Here is a 25,589-nt window from a genome sequence, read left to right as displayed (position 1 = left end):
GCATGGATGAGGAGCTAGCTACCAGAGGAACTTAACATATTATCCTAAGAATCTAACATAGTACAGCAATGCCAACCAACCAGAGCTTCCAGGGACTAAGCCACTACCCACAGACTATACATGGACTGACCCTGGACTCTGACCTCATAGGTAGCAATGAATATCCTAGTAAGAGCACCAGTGGAAGGGAAGCCCTGGGTCCTGTGCTAAGACTGAACCCCAGTGAACTAGACTGTCGGGGGAGGGCGGCAATGGGGGAGGGTTGGGAGGGGAACACCCATAAGGAAGGTGAGGGGGGAGGGGGATGTTTGCCCGGAAACAGGGAAAGGGAATAACACTCGAAATGTATATAAGAAATACTCAAGTTAATAATAATAAAAAAAAAATCCATTCTGTAAGGATAAAAGTTAGCTATAAGGAAAAAAAAAAAAAAAAAAAGAATCTAACATAGCCAAGCATGGTGGCACATACCTTTAATCCCAGCACTTGAAAGGCAGAGGCAGGCAAATTTCTGAGTTTGAGGCCAATTTGGTTTACATGGTATTTTCCAGAGGTACATACTGAGACCTTCATAATTGTCTCAAGTAGAGGGGTGGCTGAAACAAAAGTAATGAGAACAGCAAAAACCCAGGACAATGTTTGTCCTTTCTGTTGACACTGTTCAGCTTGTTTGCAATGTCTTATCTGTTCTGTGTGCAGATGGGTCTATATTTCTGGTGTGTCTGCATGTTTTCTTGTAAACATGGGAGGCAAGACAGACATGGGTAAAGCTCAGTCAAATGTATGAATGATGGTGGCCACCACATGCATGCTTTGTCTCCTCTGAGTGTGCGAGCTTTCTGCGCTGTGTTTATTGGTTTTGTTTTTGTTTTCTCTGCTGCTGCCACCAGCTGCCAGCCACCACTGCTAACACTGCTTGCTCTGGCTGCTTTGAAGGCCAGAGCTCAGAATTCAACTCTGGGCCTTCTGGTCACTACAGTCAGTTTATGAAAGATAGGGTTTAAAGGCAATGCTTGTTTAAAAGACACTGACGCTCCACCTCCATGCATTCATATCAGAGACTGTACCTCAGGCTGCAGCTGAACTCCCATACTTGAATAAGCTTCCGGTCATCTATTACTGTCTTCTCTCCTCAACACCTGTCCCACCTTCTAACAAACAAGGGTCTCCAAACCCTACTACTCCTTTCCCGAAGGTGCCACACTTCCCTTTCAGCCAGACCCACGTCTCAACATTCCAAACAGACTCAAGTTGCTGATGTGACTCCCTTATAGTGTGTACGAATCATTTGTTTCTGCTGGCTTCTGCCACCCATCATATTTGGTTCCAAATTCTAGAATCCCACTTATCAGTCACTTCCTTCCATCTGCTCTAACCATCTGTCTCTCCTCACCTACTGGTGAGTGTCCTGTCTGGCTCCTGAAGCCTGCTATGCCGCCAGGGGCCCCACTCATGGGTAATTCTCTAGTTATTAAGACAATTCTCTCAATCTATTGGAAGCCTCCCTACGTCCAGTCCTTTCTCATTCTCCATGGACTTAGATTTTACTCAAATGTCATTGTCACTGCAAACAGCTTGACCTCGGTACAGCCCAATGGCCACAATCCACATACATCATCTTCAGATTCTCTTCTGTGCTAACACTGCACAGACGAATGATCCAAAAATCCCTTGTAGCTACACTTGCTCTGCTCTACATTTCCAAAGTCTCTGATCTCCAAGGGTTTTCAACTTTCCGCCCTTTCCGCCAGCAATTCCAGTCCCAGGTGCTTCAGGAGCCGTGGCTTACCGTGCAGACATGGCCAAGTCCAAGAACCACACCACACAGAACCAGTCCCGCAAATGGCACAGAAATGGCATCAAGAAACCCCGGTCACAAAGATACGAATCTCTTAAGGGGTTGACCCCACGTTCCTGAGGAACATGCGCTTTGCCGAGAAGCACAACAAGAACGGCCTGAAGAAGACGCAGGCCAGCAACGCCAAGGCCGTGAGTGCAGGCACGGAGGCCATCAGGGCCCTCGTGAAGCCTCAGGCCACCAAGTCCAAGATGCCAAAGGGCTCCAGCCGCAAACTCAGCGTCTGGCTTTCATCGCTCACCCCAAGCTCGGGAAGAAGATTCGAAGCTACATGGCCAAGGGTCGAGGCTCTGCCAACCAAAGCCCAAAGTCCAAACTGAGTCAGAGGCCAAAGCTCCAGCCCAGGCTCCCAAGGGTGCCCATGCCCCTGTGAAGGCCCCATAGAAAAGGCTCCTGTCAATGTGAAGACAGACGTACGGCTGTGACACACCTACCTACACTATGTGCAGATGGCCAGTGTCCTATGCAGTTTATACAAATAAACTTGAGACACGATCTGTTACATAAAAAGAAAAAAAGAAAACCTTCTATCCCTAAGTTTTTTTTTTTTTTTTTTTTTTTTTTTTTTGTTCTTTTTTGGAGCTGGGGACCGAACCCAGGGCCTTGCGCTTCCTAGGCAAGCGCTCTACCACTGAGCTAAATCCCAACCCCTATCCCTAAGTTTTTAAGACTACTGTAACACACTTTTACCCTCAGGAGCTGTAAGTTCATTGGGTGGGGTTTGACAGCTGTGAAAGTTTCTCGCCTCCCTAACATCCTCCCTTTTGGATGACACGGATCCTCTTTGTCACCCCATCTCTTGCTTCAGACCTTAACCTCCACATGTCAGCTATGGAATAACAACACTCTGCCTGGCCACTGTGAAGAATACTGGTTGTGTGTCCCTTCTGGGTCCATCTCATGACCACCACCATCTGTGGCCTTGCCCATTGGTCTATTAACTATCAACATCACCCCTCATCTCTCCCACATCCTTCTTTTGGTATCAGACTGTCTTAGCTCCTCAGGAACATACCTTATGGCAGACTGGATCCCTGCGTCTGCAGCACGACCCGAATCTGCAGCATTACCACCCAGCCCTGTGTCCGGAGTTCACAATGCACGGATCCTCATCAGCACTCAAGTGACACTGCCCACCTACTGGGTGGTCTGAGCCCTGTGCCCTGGTGCTCCTTTTTCCAAAACGAAGAGTGACACCTGGTGACAAAGGCTTGCTGAGTCCTACCACAGGGTACAAGGCACAGCACGCTATTCAGGGCCTACCTTTTCCCTCCGTCCTGGGCACGAGCACTAGCATCACCACTGGAATGGAGGCACTGGCTACTTCCCTAGCTACTTCCCATCGATTTTGCTTTCAGTTCATCCAAGATCTCCAAAGTGTGGCTCAGACCTTACCCTCCAGGGGCAAACAGGCTCACTGACTGCAGTAGTGCTACAGACTCAGCAAGGATTGGTTACAAACAGCAGAGGGAGATGGCCTATGTGTCTTCCTCATGGAGGAATGTTGCTTTTATGTCAACCAATCAAATATAGTAAAAGAGAAGACCAACAACTCCAGACAGAGTTCCAAAAGCTGGAGAAACTGTTCAGTTCCCCTGCCCAGTGGATCTGACAGTCCAGTATGGAATTGGATACTACCCTTCTGAATCCCCTTCTCCTCCACTTCTTAACGGAGGCACCCTGCCTTATAAACCTCTTGTCTATATTTCTTCATAATAGATTTAAAGATTTCTAACCAGAATTTGACCAATTCCTATTACAGGATAACTAGCCCCTAACTACAGAGCCAGGTCTTAACCCCCCCCATTTTGCCCCAAGAACTTGGACCCCCATCCAGCAGGTAGTAGTCTAATGATAACATATCTCCCACTTTCCCAACCCGATTGCTTATCGATAATAAACAAAAAAGGGGGAATGTAAACCCCTCATGGTGCGAGTGGCCACACCATGCCCTCCCAAACTATCATGGCCATAACCACCTTTTCCAACCCCTCCAGATGCAAATGGTGAGGCTCTGCTCTACAGAGAAAAAAAAAATGCCCTCCATCAGGCCACAGAATCCCAGCAATCCCTGAGGTCGCTCTAAAATAAGTCCATAAAATCACACCAACCCCAGCCACCCTATATAAAGCCTGCTTACTGCTCAGTTCTTTGCTGCTTTTCTCCCAAGCAGAGGCAGCCACCCTCTTGGGTCTTTCCCAGGAGATCTTCTGTGTGAGGTTTGTTGTGAGTGTGACTTGGACTGCCTGGATACCTTTCCTCTCAGAGGTGTACACTAGCAATCACCCCGGCTCCCTGTACATGCCAGACTATCCCAGAGTTACATCCCCATTGCATGGGATTCCTAAAACTATAGACAGTATTGAGAAACAAACCCTCCAAAGACGAGTAACAGATCATACAGAACCAAATACAATGGGTGAACAGCAGAAAACATTGGTACAGAACTTCCGGAATAAAACACAGAAACCAAAGGAGAGGAGCAGGGTGTAGCTTAGTAGCACACTATCTGTGCAGTCGCACAAGGCCCTGCCTTTGACAACACTGCAACAAACAAGCCCCTTGTGTAGCATGAAGGAAACACTGAAGAACATGGGAGTTGGGAAGAGGTTCTGCTCTGTGGTACAGCACCTGCCTGGCGCGTACAGACAGCCTGTGTTCAATTCCACCCAGCGTACGATAAACCATTCCAATACCTAGTTCCACCACAATCCTCCTGGCTGCTTTTACGTGTGCCTTGCTGCATGGTTCATGCTTTGGTCCATCTGTACTCCCTGAAATGCTTACTACATTCTCTATTGGTTCCTACAACCTGAGGTCTTTTCAGATTTGATCACTGTTACTTCCATGGTAAAACTGTATCTCCCTTTCATTTATTTATTTGACTGTGAGTTGTTAACAAAAGTTAACGTCCTTTTAAATTTTTTGTTTTTTTGGTTTTGATTTTGATTTGAGACAAGGTACCACTATTTAGCCCAGGCTATCCTCAAACTCACAAGCCCCCTGTCTCAGTCCTCCCAAGAGCCTAAATTACAGGAACATGCCTCCCTACCCAGCTTCTTTTCTTTTCTTTTTTTAAAAGATTTATTCATTTATTATATATAAGTACACTGTAGCTGTCTTCAGACACACCAGAAGAGGGCATCGGATCCCATTACAGATGCTTGTGAGCCACCATGTGGTTGCTGGGAATTGAACTCAGGACCTCTGGAAGAGCAGCCGGGGCTCTTAACCACTCAGCCATCTCTCCAGCCCCTACCCAGCTTCTTATAACTTAAAAACATTTCGTTGTTGTTGCTAAAACAGAATTTGTCTAAGTGCAGTTAACAATATTTCTGTGGGTATAAAGTGGGGAAGACCGACTTCTCGTTAGTTGGTGTCATGATGCCCCTGCAAGGGCCACAGACTTCCAGATCTACAAACCATGGGGAAATGTGTTAGATCAGTGGCTGTCAACCTATGGGTCAATGCTCCATCAGGGGTCAATCATCCTTTCACAGGGATCGAACAGCAGATATCCTAAATATTAGATATTTACAATATGATTCACAAGAGTAGCAAAATTACACTTATGAAGTGGCAATGAAATAATGTTGTAGTTGGGAATCAGCACAGATGAGAAACTGTGTTAGAGTCACAGCATTAGGAAGGCTGAGAACACCGTACTAGATATTGCCTCAACTCTTTGTCCAATCTTTAAGGTCATGACTCCTAGGAAAACCTAGGACCACACATCTGTGGTGCATAGATACTGTAGTCCTTGATGGGACCAGCTAAGATCTGTTGCTTCTCGCTGAAGAACAGATTTGCATCCTTCCTAAGAATGTATGGCCTGTGACAATTCTCCCTTTAGAGGGTCATGTCTTTTAATTAATTTGTAATTATTATGTGTATAAAATGTGTATAAGGGCATGTGTGGTTATGGCATGCACCTGAAGGTCAGTTTATGTAGTCAGTTTTCATCTTAAGATGGGTTCCAGGAGTAAAAAAATCAGGTCATGGGGTTTGCCTGTCAGACACTTTACCCACTGGGCTATCTCACTCACCTAGGAGTTCATGTCTTTTCCCACTTGTTTTTATTTTATTTTTACGAATATGCCCGAATGTATGTATATGTGCCAGGAACATGCAGGATCCCGTGGAGCCCAGAAGAGGGCATCAGATACCCTAGAACTGGAGTTACAAGGGGCTGGAGGGCACCCTCTGGGTGTTGGAAATGCAACCTAGGCCCCCTGGAAGAACAGCCACAGCTCTAACGCTGGGCCACTTTTCTAGTCCCCATTTATTTTTCTGAGGCAGTGACTCATACAGCACAGCCTGGACTTGAACTTGTTACATACCCAAGGTTGTCATCACATCCCTGCCCTCTATCACTGAGGTGGTAGGATTGTTAAGCATGAACCAATACCTCCAGTCCACTTTTGCATCCCTAAGAGAATACACAGATATCCCTCTACTCTAAATAAACCTACATTCTAGAGAGAAAAAAAAAATCATTTGGCTTTGAAACATCTGAAGTGTAAGAATCAGCTACAGACTGGGAAAGCGGGATCTATTACACACAATTCACAGTACAATTAATTTTTTAAAAAAGTCCTTGAACGTCCTTATGAACTAGGAGGTGGGACACAGATCTCCGCCCACGTCCAGATCGCCCCCGAATGCACACCATTCCCTTCTGCAGCAAACCCACAGCATCATTATGTACTCGTGCTCTGTCTGCTGAGGTCCTGTGTCAGGACAGAAAACAGTAAAAGGCTGTGTGGTTCACACATCTACTCAAGTCTCAACAGAAAGTAACAGAGGTTAAATGAAGGTCAAGGGTGTTTTTTTCAGGTCCTCTCAGGAACTGGCAAAGTCTTGGGACATGTTTTGTGGAAACACAACTTCCTAATTTGAGAAAACTCAGAGGTTAGGATTCTCGCCACTGATATCTCTCAAGGCTACATCCCCGTCATTTAGCAGAAGGCTACCTCCCATGAATCCTGGCTACAGAGCTGACATCCTGGGAGACAGGCTGAGGCAGGTGGACTGTCAGAGATGGTGCAGATGTGAGTTGGAATCCACATCAAACACTCAGATGATGGCATCATTCCCACAAGCTGCTGCTAGGGTCCCAGACAGATGAGAAATATCACAAATGGTTTGGGAGCAGAACTCAACAACATGCAGATACATTTCTTGCTGAAGCCATAGCCACTGCGTGCCATCTTTGTTTGCGTCCCAGGAGATACAGGAACCAAACACTCTGTATTAATGTAGGATGCCAAGCGCTGGACAGTGGAGTTACAGGCCAGGGCTATCCAGTGAATTTATGGTCCTCAGGGGTAGGTACATGCACAAGAGACCCAGCTGTCCTTTTCCTTGTAGAGTTTTACTGGGCCATCAAAGGTGGCAGAAGCTAAAATCTCTTCACTTAAATGGCTGACTATCTTGTGGATGGGAGCTCAGGACACTAACACAGTTCATACACACCATCTTCATTAATTTCCAGATCCATATGCTCATAGCTGGGGGTGGCCAAGAGGTGGCCAGTACAGCCCATGCCATTTGGCCTTACTTTCATGACTGTTATCAGTTTGGAATACTTGTTGCTCTTGCAAAGGACCTAGGTTTGATTCTCAGGAAGGATGTAACCATATACAAATCCAGTTCTGGGACACCTAACACTCTCTTAGGACTTATTTGGATACTAGGCATGCATGTATATATATAGATATATGCAGGCAGAACATTGATACATATAAAATAAATTAAAAAAAAAAAAAAAGAACAGTTACACAGAGTCATCTTGCTCTGCCCAATGCAAGCAGTAGAAAAAGAGCTGACAGACCCCGTAATTACCACAGGGGCCAGGCTCCTTCCACACAGGCCAGCAGGAAAGGACAGACTTGCAGATCTTGCCATCGCTCCGGGTGGTTCAGATGCGGCTTCCATGGCTGGCAGTGTGTGATCCGGGCTGCCCAGGTCCAGGGGTGCTGGGATGCAGCTCATGTGCACTGGGGAGCTTACCATCACTCAGCAGAGGTGGGGGAGGGGGTGTCGATGCACTGTTCTGTCAGGGCGTGAGGTGAAGTCACTAAGCAACCACCCCGGACCACTGTAACTGGAGCCTCAGCTTAGGGTGGCAGCCCTTCCTGGCAGCCAAGAATCCAGGCTGTAAATCCACAAAAGTGGCTGAACTTCTCAAAGTTCTTCCCCTTTTACTCATTGCCGGGGTTTGGCGAGGGTACTGTTCTTTACTGCTGTCCTGGTTGTTGGGGAGGGAGAAGCATAGATGTTCATTTTTGGTTCCCATCTACTTCATGCTTTCTTTTGAGACAAAGTCTATTTGGCCTAGGAGTCATTAGCTCTTGCCCCATTTGCTTTTGCCACAGTAGCCTCCCTAAGCCCATGGTACATCGCCAGCACTTTGCTCCCCTGTTCAGAGATCAAGAGCCAACTCCAAACGCTTAACATCGGCATTATTCTCTGCATTTTTTAAAGATTTATTTATTTATTATACATGAGTACACTGATGCCGTCCTCAGACACACCAGAAGAGGGCATCAGATCTCATTATGAATGGCTGTGAGCCACCATGTGGCTGCTGGGATTTGAACTCAGGGCCTCTGGAAGAAGAGTCAGTGCTCTTAACCGCTGAGTCATCTCTCTGGCCCTATTCTCTGCATTTTTAAATGCATGTAGTAAAAATGCAGGACTCCTTTCAGACGGCTAACCCAGGTTCCAGTACCAACTACTTGGTCTGGGTAACCGATGTGACCGTCAGCTCTACCACTGTTATGTGAGAACAGCGCTCATTACTTCTTGTGAAGCTGGATTCCCACTGTGTTACCCAAGCAGGCCTGCAACTCCTGGACTGAAAAGGTCCGGCTGCCTCAACTTCCTGAGTAGGATGAACTACAACCAGGCGCTGCTGTACTTGGTTGAGACCGTCTCTCTAAAGTGGCAACTTTAAAATATGTGTATTTTTAAATTTTGTGTGTGTTTCTGAGTATGTGTGTATGAACACCGTGCATGCAAGAGTCTGAGGAGGTCAGAAGAGCATTAGATCCCTTGAAACAGGGTTACAGCTGGTTATAAAGCCCCACATGGGTGCTAGAAACCGACCCTCTCAGTGTGTCACCGTGTGCTCCAGGCCACAGCAGTCATCTCTGATACGATTCGCTTTGTTGAGAAAATGACCAGGAAATACTGAATAGCAAGACTAAAAACTTGGGTGAAAATGGCACTGATATTCTGACAAAGAGATGAAATATGTGCTTTTTTTTTTAAACCTAGACATAATGAGGAAGAGAGACTCTTTATTGATAAAATTCCTCTATACCACTGGCCTGTAGACAAGTCAGTACATGTGCACGCAAACACGCAAACACACACACACACACCCTACCTAGCTCTGGAGCACAGGGTCTCACTATGTATCCTTGATTGTTCTTGCTATGCAGACCAGGATGGCCTCCTAACTGCCAAGACTAAAGTTGTGCCTTACCACACCCAGCCTCATTTTATTCTTTTACATGGATGCTCTATAAATCATTTAGCCACATTTGTGTTTTCCTTATTTTTATTTTTTTTTTGGGGGGGGGGCGTTGAGACAGGGTTTCTCTGTGTGTAGCCCTGGCTGTCCTGAAACTCTGTAGAACAGGCTGGTCTTGAACTCAGGGATCCACCTACCTCTGTTTCCCCAGGTCAGGGATTAAATGTGTGTGACACCAACACCTGGCTCTTATAGTTTGATTTTTATTTTTGCTTTGTTTGTAACCAGGTAACTGTGGACGTAACTATGTATCTCTGGTTGACATGGAATTCACAGTATAGACTGGACAGGCCTTGAACTTGCACATGAACCAGTTAAATGCCAGATGAACACTTCAAACATGTTCCAGCAAAAATCAGCATTGCAATGAACTAGCAGTCAAAGCACCTGCTACAAAGCATGATGACCTGAGTTCGGTTCCCATGTTCCACGTGGTAGAAGGACAGAACCAACTTGGAAAAGTTGTCCTTTGACACGGGATCCAGCAAGGTCTCCCTCACTGTTTCTGTGGGAAGTGAGCAAGCTTCTGGTGAGTCATTCCATCCCCCTGTCCTACCGTGCAGACTTGAGACCAGTACTGTACTCATCTTTCTATTAAACACAAACATTCACACATCTGGCTGGCTCCTCCCACTTTTACGAGAAGGTCTCACCTGTGCAGAATCCCAAGTTTGCCTGGAGTTCACTGTCCTGCCTCAGCTTCCCAAGTGCTGGGCTACAAACCTGTGCCGCTGCAGCCTAATGTAAGGTTTTCATTGTGTTCTGTAGAGACAGGTCTCAGGCAGCCCCGGCTGGTCCACGCTCCTCTGTAGGACAGGTTACCCTTCCAGACCCTCTGCCTCCCTTCTAGCACAGGGTGCTGGTGCACGCCCCAGGTTTGGCTCCGGAACGTCTATATTTTCATGCAACTCATTTTTTGGCTTTTATATTAGGACTTACAAATATCTCTTATAGTTAGCCCATTCCAAACAGAATTTCCTATGGTTTCCTTAAACACTCCTAAGTTTACAGTAAAATCTGATTAGCAGAGAATATGTTTAGGATAAGGCATATAGACACAACTTTATTATTCTTAAAATGGATCCTATCACAATAGTAATTAAAAGCACAGATTCCCAGCACTGATCTGAGAACACATCTTCTCTGTACTCTAAATCACCCTATGAACTGGTATTCATTTTCAATTTTCTATTCTATTTTACCAAATATGTATGTATGTATGTATGTATGTATGTATGTATGTATGTATGTATGTATGTTCTGGCTAATTTTCGAGACTTCATATTTCAAATTCTGAGATTAGTATTCTTATTTCATTTCTTTTAAAAATTTCCTCTTAGCTGGACATGGTAGCACATGGTTTTAATCCCAGCACTCAGGAGGCAGAAGCAGGGGGCTCTCTTCAAGTTCAAGGGCTGCTTAGTCTATAGAGCAAGTCAGTACTAGGATAGCCAGGGCTACAAAGAGATCCTGTCTCAAAAAAAAAAAAAAAAAAACCCACAAAACAATCTTATCTTGGTTATTACTATTTTATGTTTTATACAGCACTGCATCAGAACACATACATTTAATTTATTCAAATCTTTTCAATAACCTTGTTTTAAAGATTATTTTTATTTTATGTATATGAACATTTTGCCTGCATGCAAAACAGTGGAGAATACAGAAATAATTTCACACACTTACTGTAGTTAAAACAATTTTCAACACAGTGGACAAGAGCATACAGTGTAGAAGGCAAAGAATCTTTAAGTAGAGCTGGAAAAATGGACTCTATGAGTAAATAAATAAGTCTTCTTTACATGTAAGACTCAACTCAAATTGGACTGAGACTCTAAACAGGGACAGGTCAGTAACAGAACACTTTTCCTGACAAGGGTCTGGTTTGATTCCTGATACCACAACAGAGGGAAAACGAAGCAGGACCAAAGAAAAGGGAGGGGAAAGGGAGGAGGAAAGAGGAGGAGAAATAGAAACCATTATCATTTTAGGGAAATATCTCATAACACGGAACTGGTCAATTTTTTTAATATATGATCCCAAACACAAAGGTAACAAAAGTACAAATGAACAACATGATCCACACAAACTCAGTTGATCCGTGCATATGACTGAGCTGAAGAACAGAAGAAGAACACGCCTGCTAAAGGGTTAGCTTCCGGGACACGCATGGAGCCCAACTAATAGTAAATAAAGGGACCCAAACAAACGAACAAACAAAAACAAATAAAAAAGAAAAGAACTCAAACAGCTAAAGAATAAACCCAAAACTCTACATTGGCACAGGAGTGTTTGTGTCTTGATTTCATAGAAATCTGAGTAGAGTCAAACGAACAATCAACATGCATGTGAACCAAAGGCACGTGCTGTGACACACACGGAGACGAGGAGACCGGGGAGGACTGACGGGCGGTGGATTGCTTACGTTAGGGTTTAAACTTTATAAACTCTCATTTGCTTAGATCATAAAACACTTTTATTCAAGTGCCTGCATAAGTGTATGCTACAGGGAGGTAGTGGGAAGCTACCTGACATCACTTCTTGAACAAGATTAGGGTCCCCTAGAGAGCATCAGGGACTCCTAATTGTTCTCTCCAGACTCCTCAAAAGTATTTTGAAGGTTCCTCAAAAAATTAAACCAGAGAGCTAGAGAGTCAGCTGGGTGGCTGAGAGCGCTGGCCACTCTTGCAGAGGACCTGTTTCCACTCCCAGCACCCACTGGCAGCTCAGCAGACTCACAGGCCATGATGCTCTCGGCACAAATGGCTCCTCCTTGATGAGAGTGGACTGAGCCTCAGAACTGTAAGCCTGCCCCAATTCAATGCTGTCCTTTACAAGAGATGCCCTGGTCATGGTGTCTGTTCACAGCAATGGAAACCCTACCTAAGACATTGTCTAAAATCAAAATTCATAAAAGGACTAGAGATCAGTGTCAGACACCCCCTCTTGAGGTATTAAGCAGGAGAGATCAAGAACATCTCAAAACAATAGAGCCTTTGTCCTTGTCTGCTTCCCAAGGGTCAAACTTAGGGCTCAATTACTAAAGACACCATGCACTTCAAAGAAACTTTTCAACGCAACAATCAGACCATTACAGAAAACCACGTCTGGTTAAAATGCATGAGGCGAGTGCCAAAACCAATGGACACATCTGCAACACCACTCCTGCACCTAAGGCTCAGGGAACATTATGAAGGGGCAGAGAGGCTGTGAGGAGAGGATCGGGGAGTTTGCTGTTAACAACACAGGGACACAGGGACTGCCATTATGAAGCCAGCTCTGCCACCACACCTCAAACGGCCAACACAGAAACAGCAACGGAATAAAGTGCCTACAGGTTCACACTGTAACGTCTCTAATTTTGAAGGACCAGGCAAAAGAAGCTGCAACGGTATCTTTTTTGAATCTGCGTATTTAGCAGGTTTTTGTTTTAATTTTATACTGTATTTAAAAAATATTCCAATAAGTACCCCCTTAATATATCCATCAAATTGATTTATGTATTTTCGGGGAACAGTTTCATGTTTTTCTCTTTTATCCCACACCATCCCCCTATATTTAGCATCGTAAAAAAATACAGCATTTCTATTAATTCTTTGAGATTTTTATACATACATATAATGTATTTATACTGAGCCTTACTTAACCTTACCGTATGTGTCGTGGTGGTTTGAATATGCTTGGCCCAGGGAGTGGCACTATTTGGAGGTGTGGCCTTGTTGGAGGAAGTGTGTCACTGTGGGAATGTGCTTTAAGACCCTCCTCCTAACCATCTAGGAACCAGTCTTCTCCTGGCTGCCTTCTGAATTAGATGTAGAACTGTCAGCTCCTCCTGCACCATGCCTGCCTGGATGCTGCCATGCTTCCGCCATAATACTGGACTGAACCTCTGCACTGTAAGCCAGCCCCAACTGAATGTTGTGCTTTATAGGAATTGCTGTGGTCATGGTGTCTGCTCAGAGCAGTAAACCCTAACTAAGACACATACCAAACTTTTTTTTCTTTTGGTATGATTTTATTTTTATTCTACCTTTTACATTAATTGCATTTTTTTAACTTTTCAATATTGAGCAACAATTTTATTTTGCCTTTTCTCTTGTAAAGTTTTTCCTTTACTCTTTGCTCCCTAATATCCCGTTTTCCCTCCTTTTAACTTGGGTTCTCATCTGTTCACTCCTTTCTTAGTCTCCTCCTTTCCTCTCAATCTTTTACTGTTCCCACACTTAGTCCACGGGGTCCCAGCATGCTCTGTGGTAGCTCTGACATTTCAGTTGTATGGTATTAGTGATACACAGTGGAATGAGGGGATTTTACATCCCTCTGTCCCTCATACAGTGTGACATTACTGTTGCTACAACACTTTGGGTTCTCTCTGATGATTGTTACTGATGACTAAGCCGTAAAGAGCAGGCTGCTCCATAAGATACCCTTGGAAACTAGAGGCTTATAAACCAGCAGATACACAAATTCCAATACAAAACTGGAAATACAAAATAGCATGACAACAAGACTCACCCAAAAGATCTGAACTCCTTAGTTACTGAATTCAAAGTTACTGAAGGATTAAAATACCAGATGAACAGTTCAAACATTTTCCAGCAAACATCAGCAATGGGATGAATTAGCAGTCAAAGCACTTGTTACAAAGGTGATAACCGGAGTTCAATCCCCATGTTTTACATGTTAGAGAGAGAACCAACTTGCAAAAGTTGTCCTTTGACCTCCACACTTAATCCATGGTGTACACATCTGGGCCCAGGCATGCATATTCTTGCACATGTGCATCAACATGCACACACACACACACACACACACACACACACACACACACGCGCGCGTGCACATTAACAATAACAACAACAAAATCATCAGTATGGATGAAAAAGCTGGCAACTTGGAAGAAAAGTTCAGTCAGGAAATTAAGTTAAAAACAGCAGGCAGCTTTGAAGTCCAGAACTCAAGTGAAGGGTAGGCACATCTCTGTGAGCCTGACCTAAAGAGTGGATTCAGGTCAGCCAAGGCTTTACAGTGAGACTCTCAGAACACAGAAATCAGGGAGGGACTGGGGAGATGGTACAAACATTTGCTCCTCTACAGAGACCCAGGTTCCTTTCACAGAATCCTCATGGAGCTTCACAACTGCCTGTTCCCAGGGATCCGACGCTCTCTTCTGGTACCCAAGAGCAGCTGTGCTCCTGTACTCTCCTCATAAACCCATACACATCACCGTAAAAAGTGAGGTTTTTAAAAGAAGCAAGCACGCTAGGGAGAGAAGTTGGCAAGGGAAAGTTCAATGAATCAAATAATAAACAGTCTGATAGCATCAACCTCTGTCTCCTGAGGGCATTCACCACTGCCACCCAGCTGAAAACAATTTTTTAAAGGATGGAAATTTTAAAAGATTAAAAAAAAGGGGGGGGGGTTGGGGATTTAGCTCAGTGGTAGAGCGCTTGCCTAGCAAGTGCAAGGCCCTGGGTCCCCAGCTCTGAAAAAAAGAAAGAAAGAAAGAGAGAGAGAGAGAGAGAGAGAGAGAGAGAAAGAAAGGTGGAAATACTAAACAAATGAAAACTAAAAACAAGTCGGTCCAGTCATTGTGATGTCTGATAAAGTGGAACCCTGACCAAATGAGACAGGAGAGACATGAATACTGTAAATTAATAAAGGAGGAAGTCACCGAGAAGATATAACAAAGGAAGTCCTGGTCGACCTGCCTAGGAAGTTACCCATCTCTCCCAACCAGAAAGCAATGACAGCTGCTCCATACAGGGGTCCTTGGGATAGAGAAGATGAGAAGGACATACGGCCTGTCTGCTGGTCCAGACTCCTACCAGCAAGGAACCCAGACCCTCCTGACTCCACAGGACGCTCCACTCTAACTCCCAAGAGCTGCTGGGACTCCCCCGGCTCACAGCAGCCTATTTCTTCTGGACTGCCAAGGAGAGCAGGTTTGTAGAAAAGGGATCACCACCAGATGGACACCCATCGCCTTCTTCTTAGACGTCCACAAGGACCAAAGTAGGCCCCTTACTCCCAGACGGGCCAAAGATGCCTGGCAGGCCATGCCCACCAGGCTTGGGCGCTCTCATCGTCTACACCTCTCCTGCGTGTCGTAAGTGGATTTCCAGTGTCCTTGTTGAACTTTCCTGCGGCATTGGGCCAGCGAGCTTGAACTGCAAAATTCAAACTATAAAAGGCCTCAGAAACAGAAGAATGCTTGGGTTCCACCATGTTCTAAGGAAAGATGTAGGAGGAAAGACCTCTCAAGACCCAGGTCACAGGTGTGATGATGGCAGACAGGGAGGGAGAGGCAGCGTGCATTCCAGTAGAACAGTGGACAGCAGCACAGTGGGAAGAGAACAGCAAAATTAAAAACACAATCTTTACAGGAAACAAACAAGATGGCAGTAGTGGCACAAGCCTATAATCCTAGCACTCAGGAGGCAGAGGCAGGAGAATCTCTGTGAATTCAAGGCCAGCCTGGTCTCAACAGTTCCAGGACAGCCATGGGTAACTCGGAGAAACTCAACCAAACAACCAGAAACAAAAGAAAACAAAGAAAGGACAACAAATGCAGTGAGAACGTGGGGAAAGAAGAATCTTAAACACTGCTCGTCAAAGGGTCAACTCCTGTAGAAACATGGGAATCAGTGTGCAAGTTTTCCAAAAACTAAAGTAGAAATGTCATACGTCAGGGCTGGAGAGACGGCTTGGTTGTTAAGAGCACTGGCTGCTCTTCCAAAGAACCAAGTTCAATCCTCAGCAACCACATGTCAGCTCACAACTCTCTGTAACTCCAGTTCTAGGGGATCTGGTGCCCCAACACAGACATGCAAACAAACCATGAATGCAGATAAAAAGAACTCTTAAAAAGGAAAAAAAAAAAACACATAAATGCCACATGTCCAACCATAGTACTTTCTGATACATACATGCCTGTGTCTAAATCAACACATCAGAAATACTTGTATATCTAAGTTTAATGCTGTAATATTTAGAATAGCTAAAAAATAAAACTTGGCTATATGTCTATTAACACAATAAAGAAAATAGTGTGTACACATAATGGCATTTTATTCGTTTGTAAATTAAAATGAAATTATGCATTATACACACACATATATGTATAAATGGGATTCATTGTGCAAAATAAACAATGCATTTTCCCTCCTATGCAGAATGTATACTTAAAATTATTATTTGTGTATAAAAAATAGAAACAGGATCGTGAGGGAGGATGAGCTTGTGAGGAAATAGGGAAACAGTGTGGGTAACATGAAAACTGAAGCAGGGCGTCCTGGGGAGTAAGAGGGCCAGCTGGTGTGAAAGGGAGAGAGGAGGAAATGAGGAAGAATAAAGTATAAAGGAGCAAATATGTAAAGACGCCACGATGAGCCATCAGCAGATAAATCAAGACTAACAACGAGTAGAAAGGCTTTTATATCAGTAAAAAGAGAAAAATACTGCCTGCAGGTGACGGTGACATACTCCTTTAGTCCTAGCACTGAGAGACAGGCTAATCTCTGAGTTTGAGGCCAGCCTGGACTTACAGCGTGAGTTCCAGAACAGCTAGAGGTACATAGAGAAACCCTGTCTCGAAAAACAAAAGAAAAAGAAAAAAGGGAAAATATAAAAAACCCATAGAACCAAACAACAAAGCGAAGTGAAACAAACAAGCCTTTGGTTCCCAACAAGGCTTTGAGATTAGAAGCACAAAGAAAGAAGGAAGGAAAGCCACACTGAAACCTACTTTCCATTCTCAGAATGAAGCCACGGGACACGGGGCACTTGAGATACACAAAGCATTTCTAGAGGTGACGCACAGGTTAGTCAGTAAAGTATGTGTCAGCTGAGTACAGCTCAGAGGCAGCCCCCAGGCTCCCTTCACACAGCCTTCAGTCTACAGTACAGGTAGAGGAGGGAGGGAGGGAGGATATTTACTATATTCTAAGATGCGCTATTTATTTGTAATCTCAGCATTTGGAGACTAAGACAGAGGATGATGGGTTCAGGGACAACCTGGGCTATACAGTGAGAATAGGCTTTGGCAAGCACTGTTCTCACTGGGCACTTTCTTGGCCCACAGACAGACTCTTAGAGCTCAAAAGGTTAATTGATTTAAGTTATTTAAAGGAACTAATAGAAATATACCAGAACTCTGCACATAAAACCAGAAGGTTGGAAAACTGAAGGTGACCTTGACCTCTTTCCCTCCTTCCCACCTCCCAATTGCTGGGCTCACAGGAGTACACCACACTGCCAACTTCAAAAGTATATCAGGGAATGGAGATATGGCTCAGAAGTTAAAAATACTTATTAATTTTACACAGGACCTGGATTTGGTTCCCAGTACCCACATGGCAACCCATAACATAAATGTATCTTCAGTTCCAGGAGATCCAATGCCATGAAAGTGACCTTCAAGGGCACCAGGCACACACATGCATACATGCAGGGAAACACATATACAAATAAAATCAATAAGCCTAACTGAATTTTTTAAATAAACTGTTTTTTCTGGTTTGTGTGTCTTTTTTGTTGTTGTTTATACAGCGTCTCATCATGTGACTCTGGTGTCGTCCCCTCCCACCCCATCTCCCCCCAGGACAGCTCACTGTGCACGTAAAGCTGGTCTGAACAAGCATCTACTCCTGCCTTGGCCTCTCAAAGCTCAAAGGCTAGATTCCTACTAGAGTTTAAGCTATGATTATGCACACATAATATCTAGCATAAGGAGTACAACAAAAATGATTAATGGATTAGAAATCTTGCATATAATTATATAGTCATATAACCAATGAATTCTTGGGATAAATTCCTAGAAGTAAGAACACAGCTCTGATTATATGGTGGCAGCTTTAAGGGCAAGTATGCTTTGCCTAGCAATTTTCAAAGAATGAACCCAGTTTGCATTAGAAAAACTCACCTTTTGGGCCGAGGCAGACCCATCGGGGTAAGGTTGGGATCTGGTTTAGGAATGGTTTTCCGGATGCGGATCTGTGAGACTTTCTTTGGTCTCTTCTCTGGCTCGGCCTGTTTTTTAAAGGTTAAGAATAAAGACAGACAAGATGTAAGACATTATAAATAAAGCTGTCATACTCAAAACATTGCTCCCCCAGTTTATAGATAAGCCTAAAAATTTCCCCTTCCTGCCCTGGCTCATCCCCTGTTGCTACCCCTTCATATATTAAACAGTTGAACGTTCAACTGAGATAATCAGCTGGAGGTGCTCACTCAGTGGAGACAGGTGATGCTGTAAAACTGAAGGACACTAACATTTACTCGTCTTTCAACGCACAAAGGCTCTTTAGGGCCAAGTCTCTCTCTCTAAACTCTCTTTAATGCTGTTGCCGAGAAAAGGGAATCTGGAAAACAATACAGATAACTAAGCCCTGCATGGTAGAGCAGGAAGAGAGCTGGAAGTTAGTAAGGAGAAAACAGTAGGACCCCATCTCTAAAAACAAACCAAAGTGAAGGTTAACAACCCCCATAAAAATCCACCATATCCTTTCTTCGACAGACAAGGCCGGGGCTTAGCAGGAGAACTCCTACCTTTCAGTATGCTCAGACAGTGAGCTAAGGCCAGTGAGCAGTCTGTACCTAGCATGTGAGGGGAGTCAACGGGAAGCCCAATGGCACCTCCACCTGACTCCTGGAACTCTGCGTTTACCTCCTCCTGCTGTGCCGGGCTGCTCTGTGGTCGGGGGCAAGCTGCTGACACACCATCCAACTCATCAAACGCAGGAACCTGGAGCTCCGAGGCCGAGAGCAGGAGCGTGCTGACAGAGGGTTCTGTTACCAAGCAAGACTTTGGCACCAAGGCAGGAAACACAGGCTCTAGCCTAGCACCATGGAGACAGAATGAAGAGAAAACCTATATGAGTTTGTTTTCCACTTCCAGCTGATTTTTTGTTTGTTTGTGTTTTTTGTTTTGTTTTTTTCTTTTGAGATAGGGTTTCTCTGTGGAGCCTCAGCTGCCTAGAACATACTATGAGAACCAGGCCAGCCTCAAACTCACGGAGATCTGCCTGCCTCTGCCTTACTGGGATTAAAGGCATACACCACTATTGCCTAGCAGCAAGCAGGCATTTTTTTTTTTTTTTTTTTTTTTTTTTGCAAGCAGGCATTTTTATTTAGTTGTTTGGTTTTTTTTTTTTTTAAAGTAGTACACATGTTAAGATCCTTTTAAAACTTTAAAGTAAGACGGCTCTACATGTAGGTCTTTCTACGGATCCTAGTGTGTACGTGGAGACTAGAAGACAATGTCCTTCCTCAGCTGTCCCAGCCACCTTTTTTTTTTTTGAGACAGTCTCTCCCTGGTCTAGAGCTCACCAAGTAGCCTAGGCTGGCTGCCAGTTAGCCTCAGAACCTGCCTAAGCACTAGAATCCCTGGCTTTCTACATGGGCTGTGGGGGATGAAACCCATGCCCTCAGGCTTACAAGGCAGGCAATTTACCACTGTGGTCTCTCATCCCAGCACATGTCATCTTTTGAACATACAGATTAGAATGGGTGACGTTTCTTCTGTCCGGGAATGACATTTCCAGCCAACTTGTTTCCTAGTCACTTTTAGACCAACCTGGGTCTACACATATGAAACATTACAAGAATGTGGTCAATCCATTTCAGTGAACAGGGCAGTTTTATGAAGAAATGTGTGTAAGTAAGTAAGGGAAGACAGTCGTGAATGAGCAGATGAACCCAGCCACTCAGGGACTAGGACCCAGGCTGGTGCAGGGCGAGGACCTCACCTTGAGATGCTAACAGGCTGGTTAATAACGTCTTTTTAAAGTAAATGGTACTAAATATATGACCTTACTCTTCGTTATCTGATATAGCGCATTACTGATTCTCAGAGATATTTGAGACCTATAAACTTCAGTAAGATTAGAGAGACCAGGTCAGAGTTGTGCCATGCCTGGCCCATCTTACCAATGAACACTAGAATAAGCGTATATTCTCCCTGTGCTTTCTCACACCCACCCACCCACACTTCAGGCCTGTGTGCAACACTTACCTCAGGTGACTGCTGTTGGTGTTGTGGGCAGCCTCCATGCCTGGAAGAGGCACATTTGGTATGGTGGTGTGGCTGAAGTAAAGCACAAGTATAAAGCAGCAAGTTATGGAGTGGGGCAACAGCAAAGGTCTTGATGTTCCTGCAGGCACTGGCATATGATGGAGGCCAAGAAACAAGCACCTCCCACCGGGCCACTATGCTCATGTATGTACTGGGCTGCAGTAGGCTAACAGGAGGAGTGCTCCTAATGTAAAAAGGTATAAAGAAAGGGAAGGACAGTAACAGAGAGGACAGGAACAAGAATGACCTTAGGGCTTACACCTCTTAAGTAACTTGGTAAGCACACAGGTTAAGATTCTTTTAAAATTTCAAAGATAAGGAATAGGAAGACGGTTCCAAGTGTAGGTCTTGCTGCCATGCCTGACCACCTGAGGTCAAACTCTGGACGTCACAGGGTAGAAGAAAAGATGGATTCCCAAAAAATTTACTGACTTTCCTTCCTTCATGTGCTTATCATGGCACATGTTCACTTACATACATGCACACATACATACATACATACAAACAACATACAACAAATGGTTTTTAAAGATTAGACATAACACCAACCAAAGAGTACACATAGAGGGATCCATGGCTCCAGATGCATATGTAGCAGAGGATGGCTTTATCTGGCATCATTGTGGGGAGAGGTCCTTGGTCCTGTGAAAGTTCGATGCCCGATGCCCCAGTGTAAGGAAATGCTAAGGCAGAGAGGCAAGGGTGGGTAGGGGAGCACCCTCATAGAAGCAGGGGGAGGGAGGATTGAATGGGGGTTTCCAGAGGGAAAACCAGGAAAGGGGATAACATTTGAAATGTAAATAAATAAAATGTCCAATTAAAAAAAAACTAGACATAAAAAGTATCCTGTGCATAAAAGAAAGAAAGAAAGAAAGAAAGAAAGGAAGGAAGGAAGGAAGAAAAAAAGAAAGAAAGAAAGAAAGAAAGAACCAACCAACCACGGGGAAGGGGGAGTGTCGTAAGATGGCTCACCAGGTAAAGACACTTACTGTCTGACAAAGCAAGATGACAGCCAGCCCGAGTTTAACTCCTGGACCCCACATAAAGTGGAAAGAAAGATCCAAAGTTGTCCTCTGACCACATACATACATCATGGTACAAGCCTTCCTTAACCCCCCTCATCCCCCCCCCAAAAAAAACCTACGCATACAAATTAACAAGTATACTGAAATATAAAATAAAGATCTTAAACCATTCAGGTCTATATTAATTGTTAAAATAAATTTTGCCTTTTGGGGCTGGAGAGATGGCTCAGTGGTTAAGAGCACTGACTGCTCTTCCAGAGGTCCTGAGTTCAATTCCTCGCAACCACATGGTGGCTCACAGTCATCTGCAACTTGAAGGCATCTGGTACTTTCTTCTGATCGATGTGGGCACTAAGCACATGGTGCACATACACACATGCAGGCTAAACACCAAGACACAGAAAAAGGAAGGAGGCTGGAGAAATGGCTCAGCATCCGAGAGCACTAGTTACTCTTGGACAGGACCAAGGCTCAGCTCCGGGTACCCACTTGGAGGTTCCTAGCCATCCATAATCCAGCTCCAAGGGCTCCAACACACTCTTGTTACCTCCTTAGGCACGAGGCACACATGTCATGTAGACACACTTTCAGGCCAAACACTCATAGGAAAAAAAATTTAAGAAATTAGAAAAAAAATTCAATGTCCAATGTATATAAAGCACAGCTATACCTAAATGACAATTAATCTCATTCCTCTACCAATGGCTTATAGAAACAGTCATAGAAGATGCTGGAAATTTTTGTGCCTTTCACAATAAGACTGGCACAAAAATTCTACTGATTTTAGAACAGAGCACACTTTATTAACGTGGAACTCGCATCATAACCCCTCATCTCATCTCCTCCCTGAAAATTAACAATTTGTTAATTTGATGGGGAAAAAAAAGTCCAGTTTCTCAAATGTTTAGAACAGATTAACGTCTTAGGTGAAGCGACTCAGTAACACGACAGACACTGGAAAGAGCAAGTAAAACAGGATTAAAGGGCTGGAGAGATGGCTCAGCGGTTAAGAGCACCGACTGCTCTTCCAGAGGTCCTGAGTTCAATTCCCAGCAAACACATGGTGGCTCACAACCATCTGTAATGAGACACGATGCCCTCTTCTGGTGTGTCTGAAGACAGCTACAGTGTACTCATTTAAATAAAAATAAATACATCTTTAAAAAGAGAGAGAGAGGGGGTTGGGGATTTAGCTCAGTGGTAGAGCGCTTGCCTAGCAAACACAAGGCCCTGGGTTCGGTCCCCAGCTCCTAAAAAAAGAGAAAAGAGAGAGAGAGAGAAAAATAAGAAAAGAGAAAGAGAGAGAGAGAGAAAGAGAGAAAAGAAAAAAAGCACTTGTTAAAAAAAAAACAAAAAACAAAAAACAAAAAACAGGATTAAAGAGCCCTACTAAGCAACCATGGGATCAGGTTAGAAAAAGATCTTCAAGTGCTCAGTGCTGTGACACAGCCTGTGGACCCAGCTACTCAGGGAAAAAAACAGCAAAGCACAGACTTTGAGATCAGTCAAAGTAATAGAACTTGTCTCAAAATAAATTACATCAAAATAAACTAGGGACTGGACTGTATAGTGAGATCCTATCTAAAAAAAAAAAAGCTGGTCAGTGGTGGCGCACAACCTTAATCCAAACACTTGGGAGGCAGAGGCAGATGGATCTCTGAGTCCAAGGCCAGTCTGGACTACAGAGTTCTGGGATAGCCAGGACTACATAGAAACCATCTCAAGGACAACAACGATGACAACAACAACAACAAAGCAAGCAAGCAAGCTACATATAGAATGTAAGAAGCAAAACAGCATACAGGAATATAACAGTGGTTATGCCTATAATCCTAGAATGAGTGGGGAGGGAGGAAACACAAAACAGTTTAAAGCTGTGGGTCACAGGCTTATAGCACAGAACAATCACAGCAATTTACATCGAGGCCAATCAAAATTCTGCACACTACAAGCAGTATGCTACCATTTGATCCAATCGATCCTGCTCTATTTTTACAGTATACTTTCTTACTTTGTACATATGTGTGAACTCACCATGTGTGTGGCACGGCATGTGTTTGGAGGCCTTTCTCTTCCCATTACATGGGTTCTAAGAATATAACTCAGGCATCGGACTTGGTGGCTTACTCACTGCACCATCTTGCCAGGAAGCATCCCATTCTCTCACTCATTCATTCATTATTTTATTTATTTACAAATTTAAGTAAACTTATTTACAGATCTAATAGTTTTGTGTAGCTGGCAGGGGTAGTGCATGCCTTTAGTTTCAGCATTCAGGAGACAGAGGCAGGCAGACCTGAGTTCAAGACCAGCCTGGTCTACAAAGTGAGTTGCAGGACAGACAGGGTTACACAGAGGAACCCTGTCTTTTTTTTTTTAAGATTTATTTATTATGTATATCTAAGTACACTGTAGCTGTCGTCAGACACACCAGAAGAGGGCATCAGATCCCATTACAGATGGTTGTGAGCCACCATGTGGTTGCTGGGAATTGAACTCAGGACCTCTGGAAGAATGGTCAGTGTTCTTAACCACTGAGCCATCTCTCCAGCCTGAGAAACCTATCTCATTCATACATACATTCATTCATACATACATACCTATATACATTCATACATATATATGTAGGTTTGTATGTATGGTACATATTTATGTATATGGTTCTTTGTCAATTGTATGTATGTACAACAAATGCATGCAGTGCCCACAGAAGCCAGAGGAGGATGTTAGATCCCTGGGAACTAGAGCTACAGGACAGAACTAAGAGGAACCAAACTGGGGTCCTCCTAACTGCTGAACATCTTTCTTGCCCCTTTACTGTGTTTTTGAGATATTTCATTCCTTAGCCCGAATTGGTCTTAAATTTCAACCAGAATTAGAATTTCCACTGCAGTAATAGTTAAGAATGAACTAAAAATGACAGAGCTGAGCTGGCCAGTGTGGCCACACCTTCAGTCCCAGTGCTCTTGAGGCAGATCTGAGTAGGCCAGCCTGGTCTACAGATGTGTGCCAAGACAGATAAAATGAAGTGACAGTTTCTGTTCATCTAAAGAATTTCAGTGGAAAGATGTGTCTAACACGATTCTTTGAGGACTGTTTTAGTGTAGAGATTGATCTCAGCATCTTACGCTAAGCATGCACTCCATACAAACTATAACCCACCTAAAAACTCTTAAAAGGGGGGGGGTAATTTAAATCTTAGGTTCCCTATGAGGGTGACTCCAGCTAAGACTCCTAGCAGTGGGGATCTGGAGCCTGAAGTGGTTAATTCCTGAAGCCAGGCAGGACTCCAGTGGAGGATGAAAACGGCAACCTAGTCACAAAACCTTCAACTCACAATCTGTCCTGCTGTTAAGTGCAGGAACAAAGATGGAGCAGAGCCTGAAAGAACTGCCAACCAATGACAGGCCCAACTTGAGACCAATCCCACGGGCAAGAACTAACCCCTGACACTATTAACGATGCTCTGTTGTGCTTGCAGACAGGGGCCCAGCAGGACTGTCCTCTGAGAGGCTCCACCCAGCAACTAACTGACTGAAACAGATGCACAGACCCACAGCCAAACATTCGAAGGAGCTCAGGGAGTCTTGTGAAAGAGCTGGGAAGGATTCCGGGACCCAGAGGGGATAGGGACTCCACAAGAAGACCAACAGACTCAACTAACCTGGATTCTTGGGGGCTCCGGTAGACTGAACCACCAAAGAGTATACACACTGGCTGGGCCTAGTCATCTGTGCTCCTCCCTCATACGCATGACACATATGCAGCAGAAGAGCAGCTTGGTCTCTATGTGGACCCCTCAACAACTGGAGAGGGGACTGTCCCTGACTCTGTTGCCTGCCTGTAGATCCTGTCCCCCTAATTGGGCTGCCTTGTCTGGCCTCAGTGGGAGCGGATATGCCTAGTCTTGCAGTGATTTGACTGCCAGGTGAGTTGGTACCCAGGGGGGCCTCCCCCTTCTCAGAGGAAAAGAGGATGATGGGATTCGAGGAGGGGCTACATGGTGAGGGGAATGGGAATGGGGGCTGCTATCAGGATGTAAAGTGAATAAATAAATTAATTAATGGGAAAAATCAAAGGTGTGGGTGGTCT

General features: G+C 44.4%; 1 protein-coding gene across 6 annotated transcripts in view; it reads right to left on the bottom strand.

Moving 5' to 3' along the window:
- Prr14l (proline rich 14 like) overlaps window positions 1-25,589 on the bottom strand; it is a 60,292-nt gene that overhangs the window by 8,182 nt on the left and 26,521 nt on the right. For 5 of the 6 annotated variants that reach the window (XM_032917133.1, XM_032917129.1, XM_032917128.1 and 2 more), the window contains 3 exons: window positions 20,413-20,484; window positions 19,066-19,237; window positions 18,322-18,428 (listed from right to left, as the gene is read on the bottom strand). In XM_032917133.1, the coding sequence (XP_032773024.1) occupies window positions 18,322-18,428; window positions 19,066-19,237; window positions 20,413-20,484 (351 nt within the window). The remainder of the gene's footprint in view (window positions 1-18,321; window positions 18,429-19,065; window positions 19,238-20,412; window positions 20,485-25,589) is intronic. The other variant, XM_032917131.1, reaches the window with a different exon arrangement.

The sequence above is a fragment of the Rattus rattus genome, chromosome 11 (assembly GCF_011064425.1).
Source record: "Rattus rattus isolate New Zealand chromosome 11, Rrattus_CSIRO_v1, whole genome shotgun sequence".
Taxonomy (NCBI): domain Eukaryota; kingdom Metazoa; phylum Chordata; class Mammalia; order Rodentia; family Muridae; genus Rattus; species Rattus rattus.
This window is presented reverse-complemented; position numbering and strand designations above follow the sequence as displayed.